This window comes from Gossypium arboreum, chromosome 13, assembly GCF_025698485.1.
Source record: "Gossypium arboreum isolate Shixiya-1 chromosome 13, ASM2569848v2, whole genome shotgun sequence".
Taxonomy (NCBI): domain Eukaryota; kingdom Viridiplantae; phylum Streptophyta; class Magnoliopsida; order Malvales; family Malvaceae; genus Gossypium; species Gossypium arboreum.
In genome coordinates this window covers 10632240-10650157 of record NC_069082.1, presented here as the reverse complement: position 1 = coordinate 10650157, position 17918 = coordinate 10632240, and the positions used below count along the sequence as shown (strand labels likewise).

Here is a 17918-nt window from a genome sequence, read left to right as displayed (position 1 = left end):
CAATTAAGAGAAGAGGAGGATGAACACGAGGAATTCATTGATGAGGTTTCTGCTATAAGGCAAGCAACTCGAGAAAGTATGCAATCACAACACGAGTGGCATAGAAGGGAAGAATTTAGATGAAGTACTGGTGGTTGGAAAAACATTTATGAAGAAGGGCGATCTTCTCATGGATCAGCTAGAGAATATCATAGAGAAAGAACAAGTAAATCCATCTCAAGCGAGTTTGAGCTTACCTTAAGGGGAGCTATACCTGAATTGGTTAGAAGCAAAAGTTCAAAGCAACCAAAGGTCAATGACTCTTTTTTAAAGAGTTTTTGAAGGAAGATAGGTGAAGCGGTATCTAAATTTTTAATATATGAAAGACTTCCTTTTCAATTAGCAAGCTTTCCATGGTTGTATAACTTAATTCAAGTGTCAACAGAAGTTGGACAATGTGTAATGCTCCCAACACCTTATGAGGTTTCAGATGTGTATTTGGAGTCAGAGTATCAACGAGTTCGTAATTGGGTAAATAGACTAAAGACTCATTGGAATGAATTAGGTGCAACTCTAATGTATGATGGTTGGACCAACAATTTGAATCAAATGCACATCATTAATTTCCTTATTTATTGCAGTAAAGGAACCATTTTTTGAAAATCGGTAGATGTCTCAAGTGTTCGTATTAGAGATGCTGAATTCTACCACAGTTTGTTAGATTCAGTTGTAGAAGAAATTGGAGAAAATTACATTGTCCAAATAGTGACTGACAATGAGGCAGCAATGAAAGCTGCTGGAAAAAAATTAATGTTGAAAAGAAAACATCTATATTGGACCTCATGTGCAACTTGCTATTTAGATTTATGCCTTGAAGATTGGCAAAAAGCCCAGTGTAGCAAAAGTGTTAGATGAAGCAAAGAAAGTGACTTGCTTTATATACAATCACATTTGGACTGTTGATTTGATGAAGAAGTATACACAAGGGAAACAAATACTTCGACCCGCTCTTACTCGATTTGCAACTCATTTCATTCAACTTGAAGAGATAACAAGACAAAAGTCAGGTCTGGGAGAAATGTTTAATTCAAAGGTTAGTATTTTATAATTAGTTAATATAATTACTTAAATATAACAACCTTTAATGATTTTGTTAGTTCCAAATAATTTAGATTATACTATTTTAAAATTTTCCTGATGAATATATAGGAATTTAAAGAATTAAAATGGGGACAGCAAAATTCAGGGCCTGCTTATGATGCCAAAAAAATTTGTTTTGGGAAAAGATTTTTGGAAAAAATCCAATGACCTCATAAAAGTTTACAAGCCCCCAATAAAAGTATTGAGACTTGTGGATAGCGATGAAAAACCAACAATGGACTTTATTTATGAGACTGTTGATAGAGCTAAACAAGCAATTCAACAAAATTTTTGATATTTCATCAAGTACGAAATGATTATTGACAAGAGATGGAATTTTATGCATTCCTACTTGCATTCAGCTGGTAAGATAAAATGTTCATATAATTAAGAAATATTTTTATATTTTATTATTTTAAGCTTTAGATTATTATTATTTGATGATATTATTATAAATTATACTCAGGTTATTTTCTCAATCCTCAATTTCAATATGGGGTGGAGCATTCTGAGAATGTACTAATAGAAACATTAGAAGGTACACGATCAGTAATTGAAAGATTAGAAATTTCTCTTGATACTCAAGTCAGAATGGTTAATCAAGTTAGATTCAAGTACTATTATTTGTAACTTAATTACATAATTTGAAATAGAATTTTTTTTTTTACTCTATCTTTTATTTATACAATTGTTACTATTTAGAGATAAACATGAGACATTCGGCAAATGAATACGGGTAAGCAGTTAATTAAATTATTTAATTTATATTATTTAATTATATTGTACATTTTGAAGTTATTTTGAAATTTAAATAATATTATGCTGCTGAGTGGTGGATAATATACGGCACATGTGTTCCCGAATTACAAAAATTAGCAATTAAAGTGCTTAGTTAAACAACTTCATCATCAAATTGTGAACGAAATTGGAGTACATTTAGTTATATTCACACCAAGACAAGAAATAGGTTAAAGTATAAAAAACTTGAGAAACTAGTGTTTACCTATTATAATATGAGGCTTTAGATAAGGCATCAAAAAGGAATGAGCACTTGTGATATAAATGTTAGTTTTAATCCTATCAGCCTTGATCATATCTTTGAAGATGTTGATCCACTATCAAAATGGCTTCATGAGAAAGAGAATCCATTATTAGATGGTGAAAATGTCGGTTTGTTGCATGTGGATACCTTTAATGATAAAATGGATGTTAATCAATCTCAACAATAAAATTTGTCTCATTCAAGTTCTAGTTCAAGGCCAAGTCAGAGTGGCAATGGACCTGATGGTGGTGGTTTAAGTCCAATTGATGAGAATGATGGATATAGTGGTGATAGAGGTGAAATTAGGTCTTCTAGTTAGTATGGAGGAGAATATGGGGTTGGTACCACTAGTGGACATTTCCGTGACATATCAAAGTTTGATGGAAATATGTTTCCTGAAACTAGGAGAGATAAAAGTGAACCTAGAGCTCCATCAAAAGGAAAAGGCAAAAAACATACTTCTATAGGCTCTTCATCTGGTAGGAGATTGAGTTCTAGTAACCTTGGGTATAGTGATTCATCTACTAGCACTCAAGGTTTTTATCCACCGGAACAACCTTCATATTTTCAACCTTCACATAGTTATCTACAACCATATGGTTATTATCCACTATTTCTAATTATGGTGTGCCATACCAGCCTTAAATGCATTCTCCACCACCAATGTATCACCCACTTCCACCTTTCATGTATCCTCCTCCTCAAATATATCCTTCATGTCAATTATATGAAACCCAGGGTGAAAATGTTAGTTATTTTGGATATATTTTTGGACAAAGGCCAAGAGAATCAAGTTAAGAACGCTCTCAAAGTGAAGGTGAAGGATCTGATCTTCTTAGTCATTCCACTAATTAGTGAAAACTAAATCTTACCACTACCATTATTTGTAAAGTATGTTTTTTTAAAGAAAATTTTGTTAATGTTCTTAATTTTGATGATATTAAAACATTTAAAATATATCTTTAGATAAATGAATGGAGTATATTTTATGAAAAGATAAGAATCAAACATGTTAAACTATATATGAAAGTAGAATGAGAGTGAGAATAAGTGGTAAGAAATAGAAATAATTAATGAAAATCTATACATTTATCTATTCATTTTTCCTTTTGTAGCATGGAATGTTTATATCTTCACCATTTTCAAAGCTATCAAGAAATATTGAAGACATCTCTCAAGTATGAATTTTCAATTATTTTACCTATAAAAACTTTCAAACTTATTAAATATGATAAATGTTTAATATTTTCTTTTTTCTTTTACTTTGTTATTAGTTAATATAACATTCTTAGAAAATTCGTAATTAAATATAAGAATAATTAATGATTATAAAAGTTGTGTTCTCATATCATATTAATAAAAGTTCATAAGTGTTAGAAAACACTCTAAAATCATTAAAAGTGACTTTTATAATTATAATTATAATTATTATGTTTTACAATTAGTTGTGCGAATTTAAAAAAAATTCACAACCACGATACCGTAGTGAATGCAATAGCATCTGTTATGTCTGCAATCGAGATAAACGCAACGCTGCCGAAAACGCGGCCACGACCGCAATTTAAATCCCTGATAAGAAGCCCTTTAATCTTGTTTTTTTTCTGCCAATAAGAAGCCCATCTATGAAAGAATGTCATATTTCTGTCTCCCATTTGCAACCAATTTACTCTCGCCCATTGCTCCCAGAAAAGTTCCTCCCTATCAGCTTCTGAATTCATCTCCAATTTAATCTTCGCCATCTTAACTAAAACTTCATCACTGATTTCTTCAAAGCTCAATTTTAACAATTTATAATTCAAATCTTTTGACCGTCATTCTCTAACCCCTTTCTCTTTCTTCGCCCATTTACTTAAACATACACCCAATTTGTTGAGCTTCATCAAAGCTTCCTTCTCGTTTGACAACGACCCATGTTTGACTTGCTCTTCTAATTCTTCATTCAACAACCAATCAGCGTTAAAACAAAATTGCTTATGATGATCATTAGACTGTAAGCTCTCGTACTCTCTCGTATCACTAGCACTGGGCAATGATCCGATAAGCCATGCTGTAAATGTTGTACCGAATACTCATTGAAAAGATCTCACCATTCTTGGTTAGCCATCCCTCTATCCAATATTTCCTGAATATTATTTCCAGCCAACCTACCTCTTTCCCAAGTGTTCCACTGCCCAGAAAGCCCTAAATCATTTAAATCACATTCTTCAAGTGCCTTTCTAAAAGTATTCATCTGTCTTTCCTCTCTTAATCGTTCCCCTTGTTTTTCGTAAGAATATAGAATTTCACTGAAATCTCCCATTACTAGCCAAGGCTTGTTACTTCCACGCTTCAGATGTCGTAATAAATTCCATGATTCTTTTCGATCATTCACCACAAACGCTCCATAGAACCTCGTAAATCTCCACACTATCGATTTATCTCCTTCTTCCACTTCCACCTCTATATGCGATTTCGAATAACTTTTCAGAGTTAAATTCATCCCATCTCTCTACCCTAATGATAAACCCCCTTTTGTACCCTCTGCATCAACGTCTATTCCATGTTAAAATCCACACTTCCTCCTTATTTTCTCCATACGTTTTCTATTTACCTTTGTTTCCATTAGAAACAAGATTTGGGACTGAATGAGTCTCAATTTGTTTTTGAGACGATTTACTGCTCGTGACTACCCTAAGCCACGAACATTCCTACTTACTATTTTTATTGTGCCCGGTCGACCTGCTTTAAAAACCGTCGCCGATATTGTATTATTTAACTCTCCTTCCAACATTCCCCTACTATTGTCTGAACTACCCCCTTCTGTATTGTATCTTTGCCTTTTCTTTCCGTCCACAAAATCTATGGTCATATATTTGAATTCTGTTCCTCCTCCATTTCCTCAAATTTACCCGTATTATTCTCTATCCTCAACTCAATAGACTTTCTTGTGTATCTCGTTGCTTTCCTCACCATCTCCATGCCTCCATAATTTTCTTTTTGATTGGTAACATCATCTCCGAATCGTCTTGTCTTGTTCTCCCCATCTATCTCCATTCTTGTCCATTTTCCATCATCAGAATCCTCCCTTAGCCATCTACTCATTGTTTGCCCTCCCCTCCTTTGTAATACCCTGAAAATCTTTACAGTAATATATTATCCTTGATATAATAAAATAAGGAAATAAAGTGATAAAAAGGGAAGTTTTGAGTTATGGCAACATTGGGAAGTAAATTATGATATCTTGATTCAGGAAAGGACTAAATTGTAAAAGTTAGAAAAGTTTTGTTGCCTAAGAGTAAATACTCAAGACTTAAAGGGTTAAAGTGTAAATATGAAAAAGTTGAAGGACCAATAGTGTAAATATTTTAAGGGTAGAATGATCTAGAAACTAAGGAAAATGGATGAATTGGGACCAAATTGAATAAGTGAAGAACTATGAGGGACTAAATTGCAATTTTACCAAATTAAATGATGACTCAAGGATGGAATTCTAAAAGATCATGAAGGGCAAAATGGTCAATTAGTAAGAGAGAGAATTCTAGAATGTAATGATTATGTTAATGATATTTTAAATTAATTAATTAGATAAATATTATTTTATTAATATTTTATGAGATATTTAATATTATTTTATTATTATTTATTTAGTATATAAGGAAAGAAAGATGAAGAATTTTCATCATCTTTCCTTTCCATGCAAACTAACGTGAGAGAAAGAGAGGAAGAAAGAAAGTTTTACTTTCTTTACAATTTGGTCCTTTACCAAAAATTCACCATTTTCACCCAAAATCAAATGAATTTCCATAGCTACCAAGAGAGAGAAATGTTAAGGAGAACATGGGGAGTTAGAATGTCAAGTTGGATTCAAGAAATAGAAGCTGGAGGAGAGAAAATCAAGTTAAAGATTGGTATCAAGAGAATAAGGTAAGTACATCAAGATTTCAATACGTTTTGAAGTTTGTTATTGTTGATAAATCATGGAAATAATGTTATAGTAGAGTTTTATTACATAAGGTCCTATGTTCTTGATATGTTAGTGAAGAGAAAATAAGAGAAAGTGATGAGAAATGGTGTAGAAAAAGAAAATAAGGGTGTTATAACATGGTAATTAATATCTTGCACTAAAACAGTTATGGACAGCAGCAGTAGTCTAACTTTGAAAAATCACCATAAATTTTATAAATTGAATTAGAATATGAAAAAAATATGAAATTAAATCTTAATGAGTCTAGTTTCTCATAGAAGAAACAGTGTAAGCAATGAATTTGTAAATTTTTATATATAATGAATTTTGTGAGACAAGGTCAGAATGAATTCAGGTTCCCTGTTCAGATTTTGAAAATAATAAAAAATGAAGAAAAATAATTAGAGGCTTAAATTTATATTTATAGAATCCTGAATGAGTCTAGTTTTATTAGAAACAAACTAGAACATCATTTGAATTCTGTAAAAGGAGATAACTAATTTTTAGTGAAGAAGGGTTAGAACTGTCAGACAGCAGAACAGGGGTGACTTTAATGAATAAACTGTACTAATTGGCTAAACCAAAAATTCTGAAAATTTTATGATAAGAATACATGTGAGTCTAGTTTTAGGAAAAATTAACGGATCTTAATTTTGAGTTCTGTAGCTTAATATATAAATAATTTAGTGACTATGACGCAAATGGACAGTTTTGAATGTACATATAAGTAAATAGTGAAATTATTGATAATGTTACTTGTTGTATGTTATATAAATTAAGGATGTGGAATGGAGAGGAGGAGGAGGAAAATATGTATGAATATTCATCTAGCATGGCTAATTTGCATGTTTTAGGCTCGGGGACTAAATTGAATAAAAGTAAAATTTTATGGGCAATTTTGTAAAATGTCGAAATGACTAAATTGCATGAAATAGATTATTTTATTATTTAAATTACAAAAATTTAACGAAATTATCAATTTAGTTCAAGATCGGGAAAACATGTTTTAGGGATTAAATTGAAAAGTGTTGAAATTATGGAAAATTTTGATATTTTATAGAATTCATGGACTGTTATCAATATATATGAGAATAATAGTTGGAAATAAGGATTAAATTGCAAGAATTTTACTTTCCGTCCCCCTAAGGATGAAATCGTCATTAATTAAAGTTTAGGGGCAAAATGGTAATTTTGCCTAGAGCATTAATTAAATGTATTAGAATATGAAATGAATGAAAATGATGATCAAATTTATTTATAAAGATCCGGACGACACAAATACGAGACTTGATCATGGAAAGAAAATATATCGAATAATGAAATAATAAACACGAGCAATCAATGAGGTAAGTTCGTAACTTAAATTATATTCGAAATGCTTGAGATTGTATGTTATTGATGTGAATATGATTTGAATGTTCATTGTATGAAAATTTATAAAACATTGATATATTTGATAAAATGGGAAGAAATCCGGTTGAATGAAAGGAAAATTCGATGGATCTCGAAAAGGATTTGACGGTAAAAGGATCTAGCTTGGACGGGTGATCCTATCTGATATAGCCCTCCAAGAAGAATACGTGTAAAATGGATTTAGCCGGACGGGTAATCCGAATTAGGGTCTGAATTTAGCTTTGGTGGTAATTCAGATCCAATCTCATTAGAGTAATTGTCGTTGCAGGATTTAGCTTTGAATCGTAATTCGACAATACTCTATGAGTTTATATTGCGAGGATTTAGCTCGACTGGTAATCCCGCTGCAAGGATGAGGTTCATGAGTGTGCTCTCGATATGAAATGTGTAAGACCATGGTTGAAAGATACCATGGCAACTCGATATAAAATGTGTAAGACCATGGTTGAAAGATACCATGGCAACTCGATATAAAATGTGTAAGACCATGGTTGAAAGATACCATGGCAACTGATATGAAATGTGTAAGACCATGGTTGAAAGATACCATGGCAATGTGATATGAAATGAACAAGACCATGGTTGAAAGATACCATGGCAACATGACGAAAATGAGTAAGACCATAGTTGAAAGACATGGCATCATGTCAAAGATAAATAAGACCGTGGACGGAGACGCTCTAGCATCTGTTGAACAATTGATATTCGTAATATGTATCGGATGACGAATGGTTATATGAAATAATTATGAAGATAGATAAACGAAATAAGTATAAGTACATGAAATATAATTTATGTTAAGTTTGATATAAGCTATTCTGGAATAAATATACATAAAATATATGGAAATGATGGAGCATGAAATATTGATATAATGAAATGAATGATATATGCTTATGAAGAAACGGTAAGAGCATGATATGTTTCATGACATGTACATATATGATTATCTTTGATATGTTGATACAAGGAAATTATGTAATTGAGACTATTATTAAACTCAAGTGCGATATGTCGAGAAAATAGATATATCAGTGTTGAATTTATATGAGATATGTGCAAGTATACTAATAATGTTGTTGTTTGATGCTTATACAACTGTCAAACTGTTGATTGAATGGTAATATATTTATTTATATAATGCATTGAATCGGTAAGTATTTAAATTTTTTTTAGTGATCTGTAAATGGTAGTAATGCTCCGAAACCCTGTTCTGGCAGCGGATACGGGTTAGGGGTGTTACATCCTTGGTGTGGCTCTTAGAGATATATCCCATCTAAAATCCACTTGTTGATCTCTTAGAGTTAAACGTATTGGACAAAAACTCTCCCCATGCCCAAGTCGGCCACATAAAAAACAAAATAAATGCAATTTTTCATATTGAAATAAAGCATAAATGAATTGATTTCTCCCTGTACTTATCTTTTTCTTCCCTTTAAGTAGGCTCTGCACATCCATTAGAACACGTATCCGCATATATTTATTCATCCCCTTTGTAATCAATGACGCATCATACTCCATAAAATCTCCAATAAAATTCCCTAATTGCAGTGCCATCCCTTCTGTGATGAAAATCGCTTGTAAATGATGAACTTGCACCCAAAAAACCGTAGTCCATAATGAGACCATTGATAGGTTCTCCCCCCTTATTAATCTATGGAACACTATCAGATGTCAGTTGAAGAACCATGACATACCATCCAAAACCCGTTTCAAGTCAACTTCACTGTAGAACCTAAAAAGAATGCGCTTATCCTCCATCTCCGTAATCGTTACCCCTCTTAGAGGATGCCATAAATTTGCCATCGTATTTTTTAATGATGGAAAATTGACTATACTTTTTGTAAGCACTCTCCCTGCCAAACATTACTCATAGTTTGAATCGGCAGATAAATCATCTCCTTCCATAACTAAAGGTTCATCCTTCTCATCCATTATCTGTAGATTTGCTAGATCTGCCACCACCACATTCATATCAGCCATCTTTTCACCCAGAATTGAAATCTAATTTTTTTTTCTTTCGCTGAACCCTAAAAAAACCCTCAGAACGCAATACTCGTGCCACAAGGCAGACAAACCCTAATTCATGCTACAAGGTAAACTCATTATCAACCACTAATTTTTTAAACGATATTAAAAAAGTAGATAATAGAATGATGGTTTAATCATATTAATAAGTTGGATATGCCCTTTTTGAATTATTGGAATTCACAAATTTAGCTAAAATTATAATTAATTTATTATCCATAAATTATTAAAATATCATTATTTAAGTCTAAATTCAAATTAAATATTATTATCCATCAAATATCTAAATCAACAACAAAATCAATTTTAACATATTTTCAATTATTTTTCAGATATCCAAATTGTAAAATTTTAAATTCACATCCAATAAAATTATTTTTATTAACATTTTATAACTAATGCATTTAAATATTCAATTTGAATCCATATTTGTTACCCAAAGAAGCAATTTGAAATTTATAATAGATATCTGAATGGCTATTTGCAGCTGCTCTAAATATGAGTAAAATTTAAATCTGCAAAAGCGACAGATGGGTTATACGAATAGCCATCGTATGGTTGAGTTTTTTGTCAAATAAATGTTTACATGGGCAATTACAGGCAAAGTCCCTATAGCTCAGTGGTAGAGCGTCAATCTTGTAAACTTAAGGTCGGTAGTTCGATCCTGCATAGGGGCAGTTCGATTCTGCAAAATCTAACCAGATTGTATATCATATTAGCTATCGCATTGTTGAGTTCTTTGTCAAACAGATTCTTAGATTTATATGAAATTTACAAAAGCATATAGCAAAGCCCCTATAGCTCAGTGGTAGAGCGTCAGTCTTGTAAACTGAAGGTCTGTAGTTCGATCCTGCATGGGGGCATTTCGATTTTATTTTTTCAAGGTTTACTAATATTGCTAATTTATTATCCAATCCAGCCCTTTAAGCGCTTAGAGCAAGAAAACCCACAGAGAAAGGCAAAAAAGAAATGGCTTGTCAGCTCCTGCTAACCGACTTCACTCTCCCTCTCAAAAGCCTCAAGCTTTCTCACTCGGTTAGTCTTCCTTTTTTTTTTTTTTTATTTACATAATTACATGTTTATACTGTCTTTCAATTTCAATCTATTGTTATATATGTATATATATATATCTGTATTTTTTCAATTCTTTCTGGAAGTAAAGTTATGATTTATGCCCTTTCTTCCTCACTTGTTTTGTGCACTGTTTACTGATGTATTTCAGGGTCAGCGGCTAAAAGGAAGGTCCATTGGCTCACAAAAAGTTTCCGCGACTGTTGCTTACTATGGCCTAAAGACCCCTCCTTATAACCTTGTCAGTGACCCCCCCCCCCCTTTTTCCCCTCTCCCTCTTGTTTTTATGAGTATTTGCAGCTAATGTTTGGAGATTGTAAACTACTTGCAGGATGATTTAGAACCATATATGAGTAAGAGGGCATTGGAAGTGCATTGGGGTGTGCATCATCGTGATTTTGTGGATAACCTGAATAAACAGCTTGGGAAAAGTGATATACTGTATGGCTACACCATGGATGAACTTGTCAAAGCAACATACAACAATGGGAACCCCTTACCTGAGTTCAACAATGCAGCAGAGGTATGGAAATGCCAACTGTTAATCTTTAAATTGTTTGATTGAATTGGATATGTCATTCTTATTCAAATATTATTTGGTTGAATGAAAAATCTTGGGTCTCTGCATCCATTGATGAGCAAATTTTAGGAACCATTGGCCCTAGGAGTTTATTCCTAGAGTGAGTTTATATAATTTTTCTGCTCGATATGTTACTAACATCCAATGTGCGTTAGAATCATTAACCATTATTTGTGTATCAAAGTTAAACTTTTAGGCTTTGTTTGGTACGATAGACACAAAATTGGAAAGATAGAAAATTGAAAGAGTAGAAAAAACAGAAAGATGGAAAATATAATTTTCTTGCTTTTGATGTGCTTAGAAGTAAAGTTGGAAAAATTAAAAGAAAAAAATAGTTTTTTTTCTTTTTTTTTTTTTCTTTCTGTTTATTGCTTGGTAGGGTTGAAAAACGAGAGGAAAAAAAATAAAGCAATTGAAAAATGTATAATTTTAAGCCAACTTACATGTCTCTATCATTTTCTTTCCTCTTATCTTTCCAAATTGGAATGACTTATTTTTAAGCATTAGATGGAAATGGTATCTCTCTCATTTTTCCTTCATACCAAGCACACTCAAAATTTATTTTCTTTTCCCTTTTTCATTCTCTTTCCATCCTTCCACTTTCTTGGTCAACCAATCACACCCTTAATAATTTAGTGTTAAAAAGTAACTTTTTTGTCCATTGAAGTTAGAAAGATCTAATGTAGGATAAACACTTGAGCTTACAATTGCAGGTGTGGAACCATGACTTCTTTTGGGAGTCAATGCAACCTGGAGGTGGGGACATGCCCAACCTTGGTTTACTTGAGCAGATTGAAAAGGATTTTGGGTCATTCACAAACTTTAGAGAGATGTTTGTGGAAGCAGCTCTTTCACTTTTTGGCTCTGGCTGGGTTTGGCTCGTTTGTAAGTCTTTTCTCTAGTTAATTTCTGTTTGATTATTGATGGACTAGCTTTCTTTTTTGGTGTAAACTCGGGGGTATCCCAAGCCACATTGGACATGGGATGAATGCCTATCAGGCCGGAAGTGACTAAAAGTCAAGCCTTCCTAAAAAGTGTGTTCCCGAAGGTTCAAACTTGTGTTCTCACCCCTACAGGGGAATGGCCTCTACCACGTCAAATGACAACTTCTTGTGTTGATGGACAATCTTTCATGACAGAAAAATATTGTTTCATCCTCTCACCGACACTTTGCTAGGTGCCTAGGTCTCATTTCCATAGCTTGCATTCTCCCTACATTAGCCCCTGTATATTTTTACCAGTAGGATGCTTCTGTGTCAATATATCACTTAGTTCGCATGCTTTCCCTCATGATTATTATATTCTCCTTGCTTCCCTTGCTTGATTTTCTTTCTCTTTTATAAAGTCGATATGGTTCAGCATCAGTTATTGAACTACCATGGGTTACATGAAATAGTAGCTTTAATGTTTGGTGAAAAGTGATAAATAATCCATCATTCCATCGGCCCAATTGCTTTTACTTGACAGTGATAGCATATAATTGGAACATGATATGTTTCTTAAGAAGTTGGCTCTGCAAATAATTTCTTTCATTTTGATTGTTTCAGTGAAGAGGCAAGAAAAACGGCTTGCAGTAATAAAAACGTCGAATTCAATCAATCCGATTGTGTGGGATGACATTGTATGTCAAGTGTCAACCCGACATATTCATAACTGTATTTATTTATGTCCCATAGCTTAATTTAACCACAAATTCTTTGGTGCAGCCTATCCTTAATTTGGATATGTGGGAGGTAATCTCTTTGTTTCTCTTTCTCTGTCCGTTTTGTGGAGTCATATTATGGAGAGAGGGAGATTAACGGATTCTTTTTTTTTTCACCATTGCAGCATGCTTATTATTTGGACTACAAGGTATGCTACTTGATCTACGTCGTCTATTTTAGTCCAATGCAAGATCTATTCTTGAAATTGCCATGTTGTCATTCTTCTACACAGAACGACAAAGCGAGATACGTAAGCACATTTATGAACCACCTTGTGTCTTGGAACGCTGCAATGATACGCATGGCACGAGCAGAGGCATTTGTGAATTTAGGCGAGCCTAAAATTCCCATCGCTTGAAAATAACCTTGTCTTGAAGCTTTAACCCCCCTGACTAAAATGCAACTGGTAAGCTTCCCACTTTGACTAAGAGAGTTACAATGGTCATGGGTTTTCTTGCTTGTGCTACATCACGAAGTTACTCGAACCGTGCAAATTAACCGCAGCCCACGTTTGCGCTAGGGGTTTCAATCCTGATACGAGCCCAATTGCAAGGTACGAGATACGAATCCGACATAAGAAAGTATGGGATTTTTGCTAGTTTTTAGGGTAAGGGGTCCTTTAAAGGCCCACATCAAAATCCTGGGTTAATGTTCTGCCGTTATACTAGATGTAAAGTAGGGATAGTCGGTTGGGAACCGGATTTAATCCAGTTGATTTGTATATTTCTCTTTGAAATGTGGCATCTGACAAATTTGAGATTCGAAATTTAGTTCATCTGGTATAAAATAAGATGCATCCAGAAGCATGTTTCAATTTGATTCCTTGTGCAATCTAATAAACGTTTCACATGCTGTGTATATTTAAGGGTGACATGAAATATTATGATCCATCATTTACCAACTTTTATTGGTACCATATGCCATATCATGATCACAGGAAAGAGCTGATTCCTTTGTTAGAAAAAAAGTGAAAACTTCACTGTCTTTGATTTTATTCAAAATAAATATATATATAGATGAAAGTACTTGTCAAGTCCCTCTATTATAAGGATATAATTAAATTAGTTCGAATCAATCTACTTTTTATATTGTTGAAATGAATCAAATAAGGTCAAATTTTAACAGAAAATTATGTTTCATTTGCTGCTTAAACATCAACAAAAGATTGAGATTAATTTGATCTGGTCGCAATGATAGCCAACAAAAAAAAAAAAAGTTCAAGCTATATTGATTCTGGGTCTTTTTTCCCCAAACGATGACAATGTTGCCCTAAATCCATAATGTGCATTTCCTATTTTTTAGAAAATTATTTAAGGTTAAATCCACTCAACATCTTCAAGCTATCATCTTTAACTTTTAAATGTTTTAATTTAGTCTCAAGATAACAGTATTATATCAATCATAATATTTTTTTGGTACAAAAAAAGGATTAAACCATAACTTAAACTATACGTGGCCAAGTCACTCCGGAATAGTCATCATGTAGTGATTGTAGGACTTTATAAAACGGTTGCATGATAAAGTACCTACCCACTGGTCTTGAAATCGCCATTGATGCTAACCTATCAACTATCTTGTTACCCTCTTTGAATGTACGAGTAACTTTAACCATTCAAGGAAGTTGCAACATATTTTTAATAATATGTGTCGCAGCTGAGTAATGTTGATCAACTATATTTGGCTAGTTTAATTGTCGTTTGTCAATTTAGACATTAAATGTTAGTTCGGATATGATTTTAAAACATGTTGATTAATTTGTCAATGTATATAATATATCTACCACATCGAAAAACTTGGATTTGATTTGTTAAAAAACATACCCTCAATAAAATTTAGGTGGTTTTTTTTTACATAGTAGACACATACGTATTTATAGTCTGATGCAATTGTTTTTAATATGCCTCGTGTTGAATTTGAACTCCAAGCTAATGGTTAGTCTGGTTGAAGTAGTTGATTGATTCAATATTTTGATACTTTGAGGACTCAATTAAAATTTTTAAAAATTTAAAATAATTTTAGAATCTTAATCATAGTTTGAAGATGTATAGTGCAATTAATCTATACATAATATAAATGTCCAACCATATCAAAATTTATAAATATAAACAGGGAAAGTTGAACCAATTTGGAACTAAGCTCAGCTGCCCCATTACTTGCAATTGATGGATAAGCTTTTATAACTTTTTGAAGGACATAAGCCAATAAAGAAGGGGGCAATGACCATTACTAGAAACCTTTATTCTGAACCAACTTTTTTTAAGGCCAAAAACCAGTAGAGTGGGACCTTTCAATTCCCTTTTTTTGCCATAAACCATGTACATGAATGATAGCTCCTATCTAATGTCTACATTATCCCATTTAGTTTTTAACTTGAAATTTCCATGGATGGAAGACAATTTGGCAAGTCTCTTTCCTTTATGCCAAATGGAACACTTTAGCTATGTAAATCAACAACACTCCCCTTTAAAACTTTAATAATTGAGGTTGTTTGTCTATCACCCTCTCTTTATCTTTTTTTTTTTTTTTAACATCTACTTTCTTTTTTACCAATGAAAACTGAGTGTGTATGTATATTATATCCATGGAAATATCTTCACAAGTTTTAGGATTTGTTTAAAATTTCAAAATTTTAGTTTGATTTGAGAAATTCAAAAACTTTAAAAGACTTTAATAAAATTTTCAATTTTTAAGGATTTAATTGAATTTTAAAATTTTAGAAACTTAATAAAATTTTTAGGAATGTTTCATTATCGTTTATAGGTTCTTATAATATTAGTTCTTTTTTTATAGAATGCCTATAACTACCCATAATTCATTCCCAACACTTAAATAGGACGATAATGCATTTTAGCACACTTAAACCTACGTCCTCTTGCATTGATAACAATATTAATGTCAATCGACTATTTTAATATAACATTTATAAATACATCTCATTCTAATTAAATTTGTTAACCTTAAAAGTAAATGGATTCATATGATGATAAGTTCAAGAACAATATTTTGTAATGGAAAGAGTTTGATTGGATATTGGATATTGGATTTTTATTCTTACTGGATGAAATATTGTTTTAAAGCTTGAAGTGATTTCAAGATATAATTTAATTATTTTGATTCAATTACTCGAATTAAGTTTTTGTTAATTAAATTTAAACGTTTTAAATAAAAACTTTTAAATAATTAAAATATTTAGTACATGTCAAGGTTTGACAAATGTTCTAAAATATTAAAATAAATATTTAAAAAGATACATGATAACTTTTATGATAATTTATGGAATAAAAATAATAGTACTAAATATTAACTTTAAATATATTTCCATTGAAGAAAATTTAAAATTATATATAAAAGGTTAAAAATAATTTTATAATATAATATACTTAAAATATATATTAAAATAATTTTTTTGCTAATCTCAAGAGTTGATCAAATTTAATATTAACATGTTTGAATTCAATTTATTAAATAACTCAAACTGTTAGAGACTTAAATTTAATAATTACCGAATCAAATCTAATATTTTTTCTAAAAGTTTAAACTATGAATAGCTTGCAGATAAATTATCTCATTTAAGCACAAAATATCAGTGCAGTCCTGCATCATCTCTAACCGTCCGTCTCGAATTGGACGGTCTAAATTGAAATATGGGTAATTCCTTTGATTCCCTCCACGGTTTGTGTGAAATTTCTTGGTTCCGACCATTTTGTCACAAAACGTCTCTATTCACAAACTTGTCCCTGCATTTGAATCTACATATTTCTCAATAAATCCAGTTGATAAATTTTTATTTTGTTTTCTAAAATTTTTGGGTTGATATTAGTTTGAAACTTGACAACATTTTTTAATTTGATACTTAAACTTAAAATTTATTAAAGTGTGATGATGTAATATTCGAAAATTATATTATGTTTTTACTTAAAATTTATATTTTAAAAATAAATTTATAAATTTTTTATTTTTAAATTTATGTATTTTTTTAAATTTTTAAGTGATGGCGCTATATTTTTAAAAAATTTAAGTTCGAAACTAAATTGTGAAAAGTGTTAAGTTCTAAAATTAATATGAGCAAAAAGAAATTCAAGGACTAAGTTAAAATTTATTAAATTTAAGAATTTATCCTTTTTCAAATAAAAAAATGCATTTCTATCCATACCATAATGATAAATATATCATTTTTATTTCATTATTGATATGCAGTAGTATGATTTTGTGTACCATTTTATTATATTTATGGATATTCGAAATTATTTTGCATATATATTTATATATTTAAATGTAACTTTAATATATGGACATTGGATTAGCTCTCATGGATGGTTTGTCTTTAGTTTTTTTTATTCTTTTGTTTTAATTTCCAGAAATTTAGTTTTTAATATTTATTATTATTCTAATTTCCTTTTATCATTTTGATTCTAACTTTAAAATTTAGTTAAATTATTTTTAAAGAAAAATAATGTGATAACTTATTTGAAAGTTTATAAAATTTTAAAAATATTATCCACGCTTACAATAAAACACACATGAATTGTTATATTAATTATCACATCAATATCATTAAAAATTTTAATAGTTCAATTAATTTTTAATTAAAAAATAAATTAACTAAAATTTAAAGATTGAGAGTTAAAGCCATAAAAAATAAAAGTGATAAAATGCATAAATATTTTAAAATAAAAGAAATGTAAATTCATTTAATGATAAAAGTACATACAAAATCTAAAATTAATCATATAATATCACGTGGGTTAGATTTATTAGTAATTGCTTAATTAAAAATTAACAAATGAAACTAATTGTGTTAATGCATTTAACTGCATGGATATACCGAAGAATAGTAAAAAGTATTAAATTGGACATTTTTTCTTGTACTACCATTGGATATTGCGTAAAAATTTAGGGGCAAATGTGACATTAAACTTTAAAATATCAAAAAGCCCCCGCCGTCAATATTTTGAAATAGGTGGTAAATTAGTCTTTTCATTTGAAATTCATAAAACGTTAAAATCTTCATTTGAATAC

General features: G+C 31.1%; 1 protein-coding gene and 2 non-coding genes across 5 annotated transcripts; all 3 read left to right on the top strand.

Annotated features, from left to right (window-relative positions):
• Nucleotides 1–10150: 10150 nt before the first annotated feature.
• On the top strand, nt 10151–10222 carry TRNAT-UGU (transfer RNA threonine (anticodon UGU)). Its single transcript has one exon. It is a non-coding gene; the product is annotated as a tRNA-Thr (tRNA).
• Nucleotides 10223–10336: 114 nt separating this feature from the next.
• TRNAT-UGU (transfer RNA threonine (anticodon UGU)) lies at nt 10337–10408 on the top strand. The gene has a single exon. It is a non-coding gene; the product is annotated as a tRNA-Thr (tRNA).
• Nucleotides 10409–10426: 18 nt separating this feature from the next.
• On the top strand, nt 10427–13718 carry LOC108463925 (superoxide dismutase [Fe] 3, chloroplastic). 3 transcript variants are annotated; one of them, XM_017763933.2, is made up of 9 exons: nt 10427–10580; nt 10768–10857; nt 10948–11139; nt 11910–12081; nt 12744–12817; nt 12903–12929; nt 13024–13047; nt 13132–13305; nt 13420–13718. In XM_017763933.2, the coding sequence occupies exons 1-8, from the start codon at nt 10515–10517 to the stop codon at nt 13255–13257; spliced, it is 771 nt and encodes a 256-aa protein (XP_017619422.1). In that variant the 5' UTR covers nt 10427–10514; the 3' UTR covers nt 13258–13305; nt 13420–13718. The 3 variants fall into 3 exon arrangements, with proteins under 3 accessions (XP_017619422.1, XP_017619421.1, XP_017619420.1); XM_017763932.2 differs by having other exon boundaries at nt 13404–13718; XM_017763931.2 differs by having other exon boundaries at nt 13132–13718.
• Nucleotides 13719–17918: the final 4200 nt, after the last annotated feature.

What these genes read in the sequence shown, in the direction of transcription:
- LOC108463925 (XM_017763933.2), top strand. Translation starts at nt 10,515, where the DNA reads ATGGCTTGTCAGCTCCTGCTAACCGACTTCACTCTCCCTCTCAAAAGC. An exon ending in AGACCCCTCCTTATAACCTT is followed by an intron (nt 10,858 to 10,947) that starts GTCAGTGACCCC and finishes AACTACTTGCAG; the next exon opens with GATGATTTAGAACCATATAT. An exon ending in TGGCTGGGTTTGGCTCGTTT is followed by an intron (nt 12,082 to 12,743) that starts GTAAGTCTTTTC and finishes TGATTGTTTCAG; the next exon opens with TGAAGAGGCAAGAAAAACGG.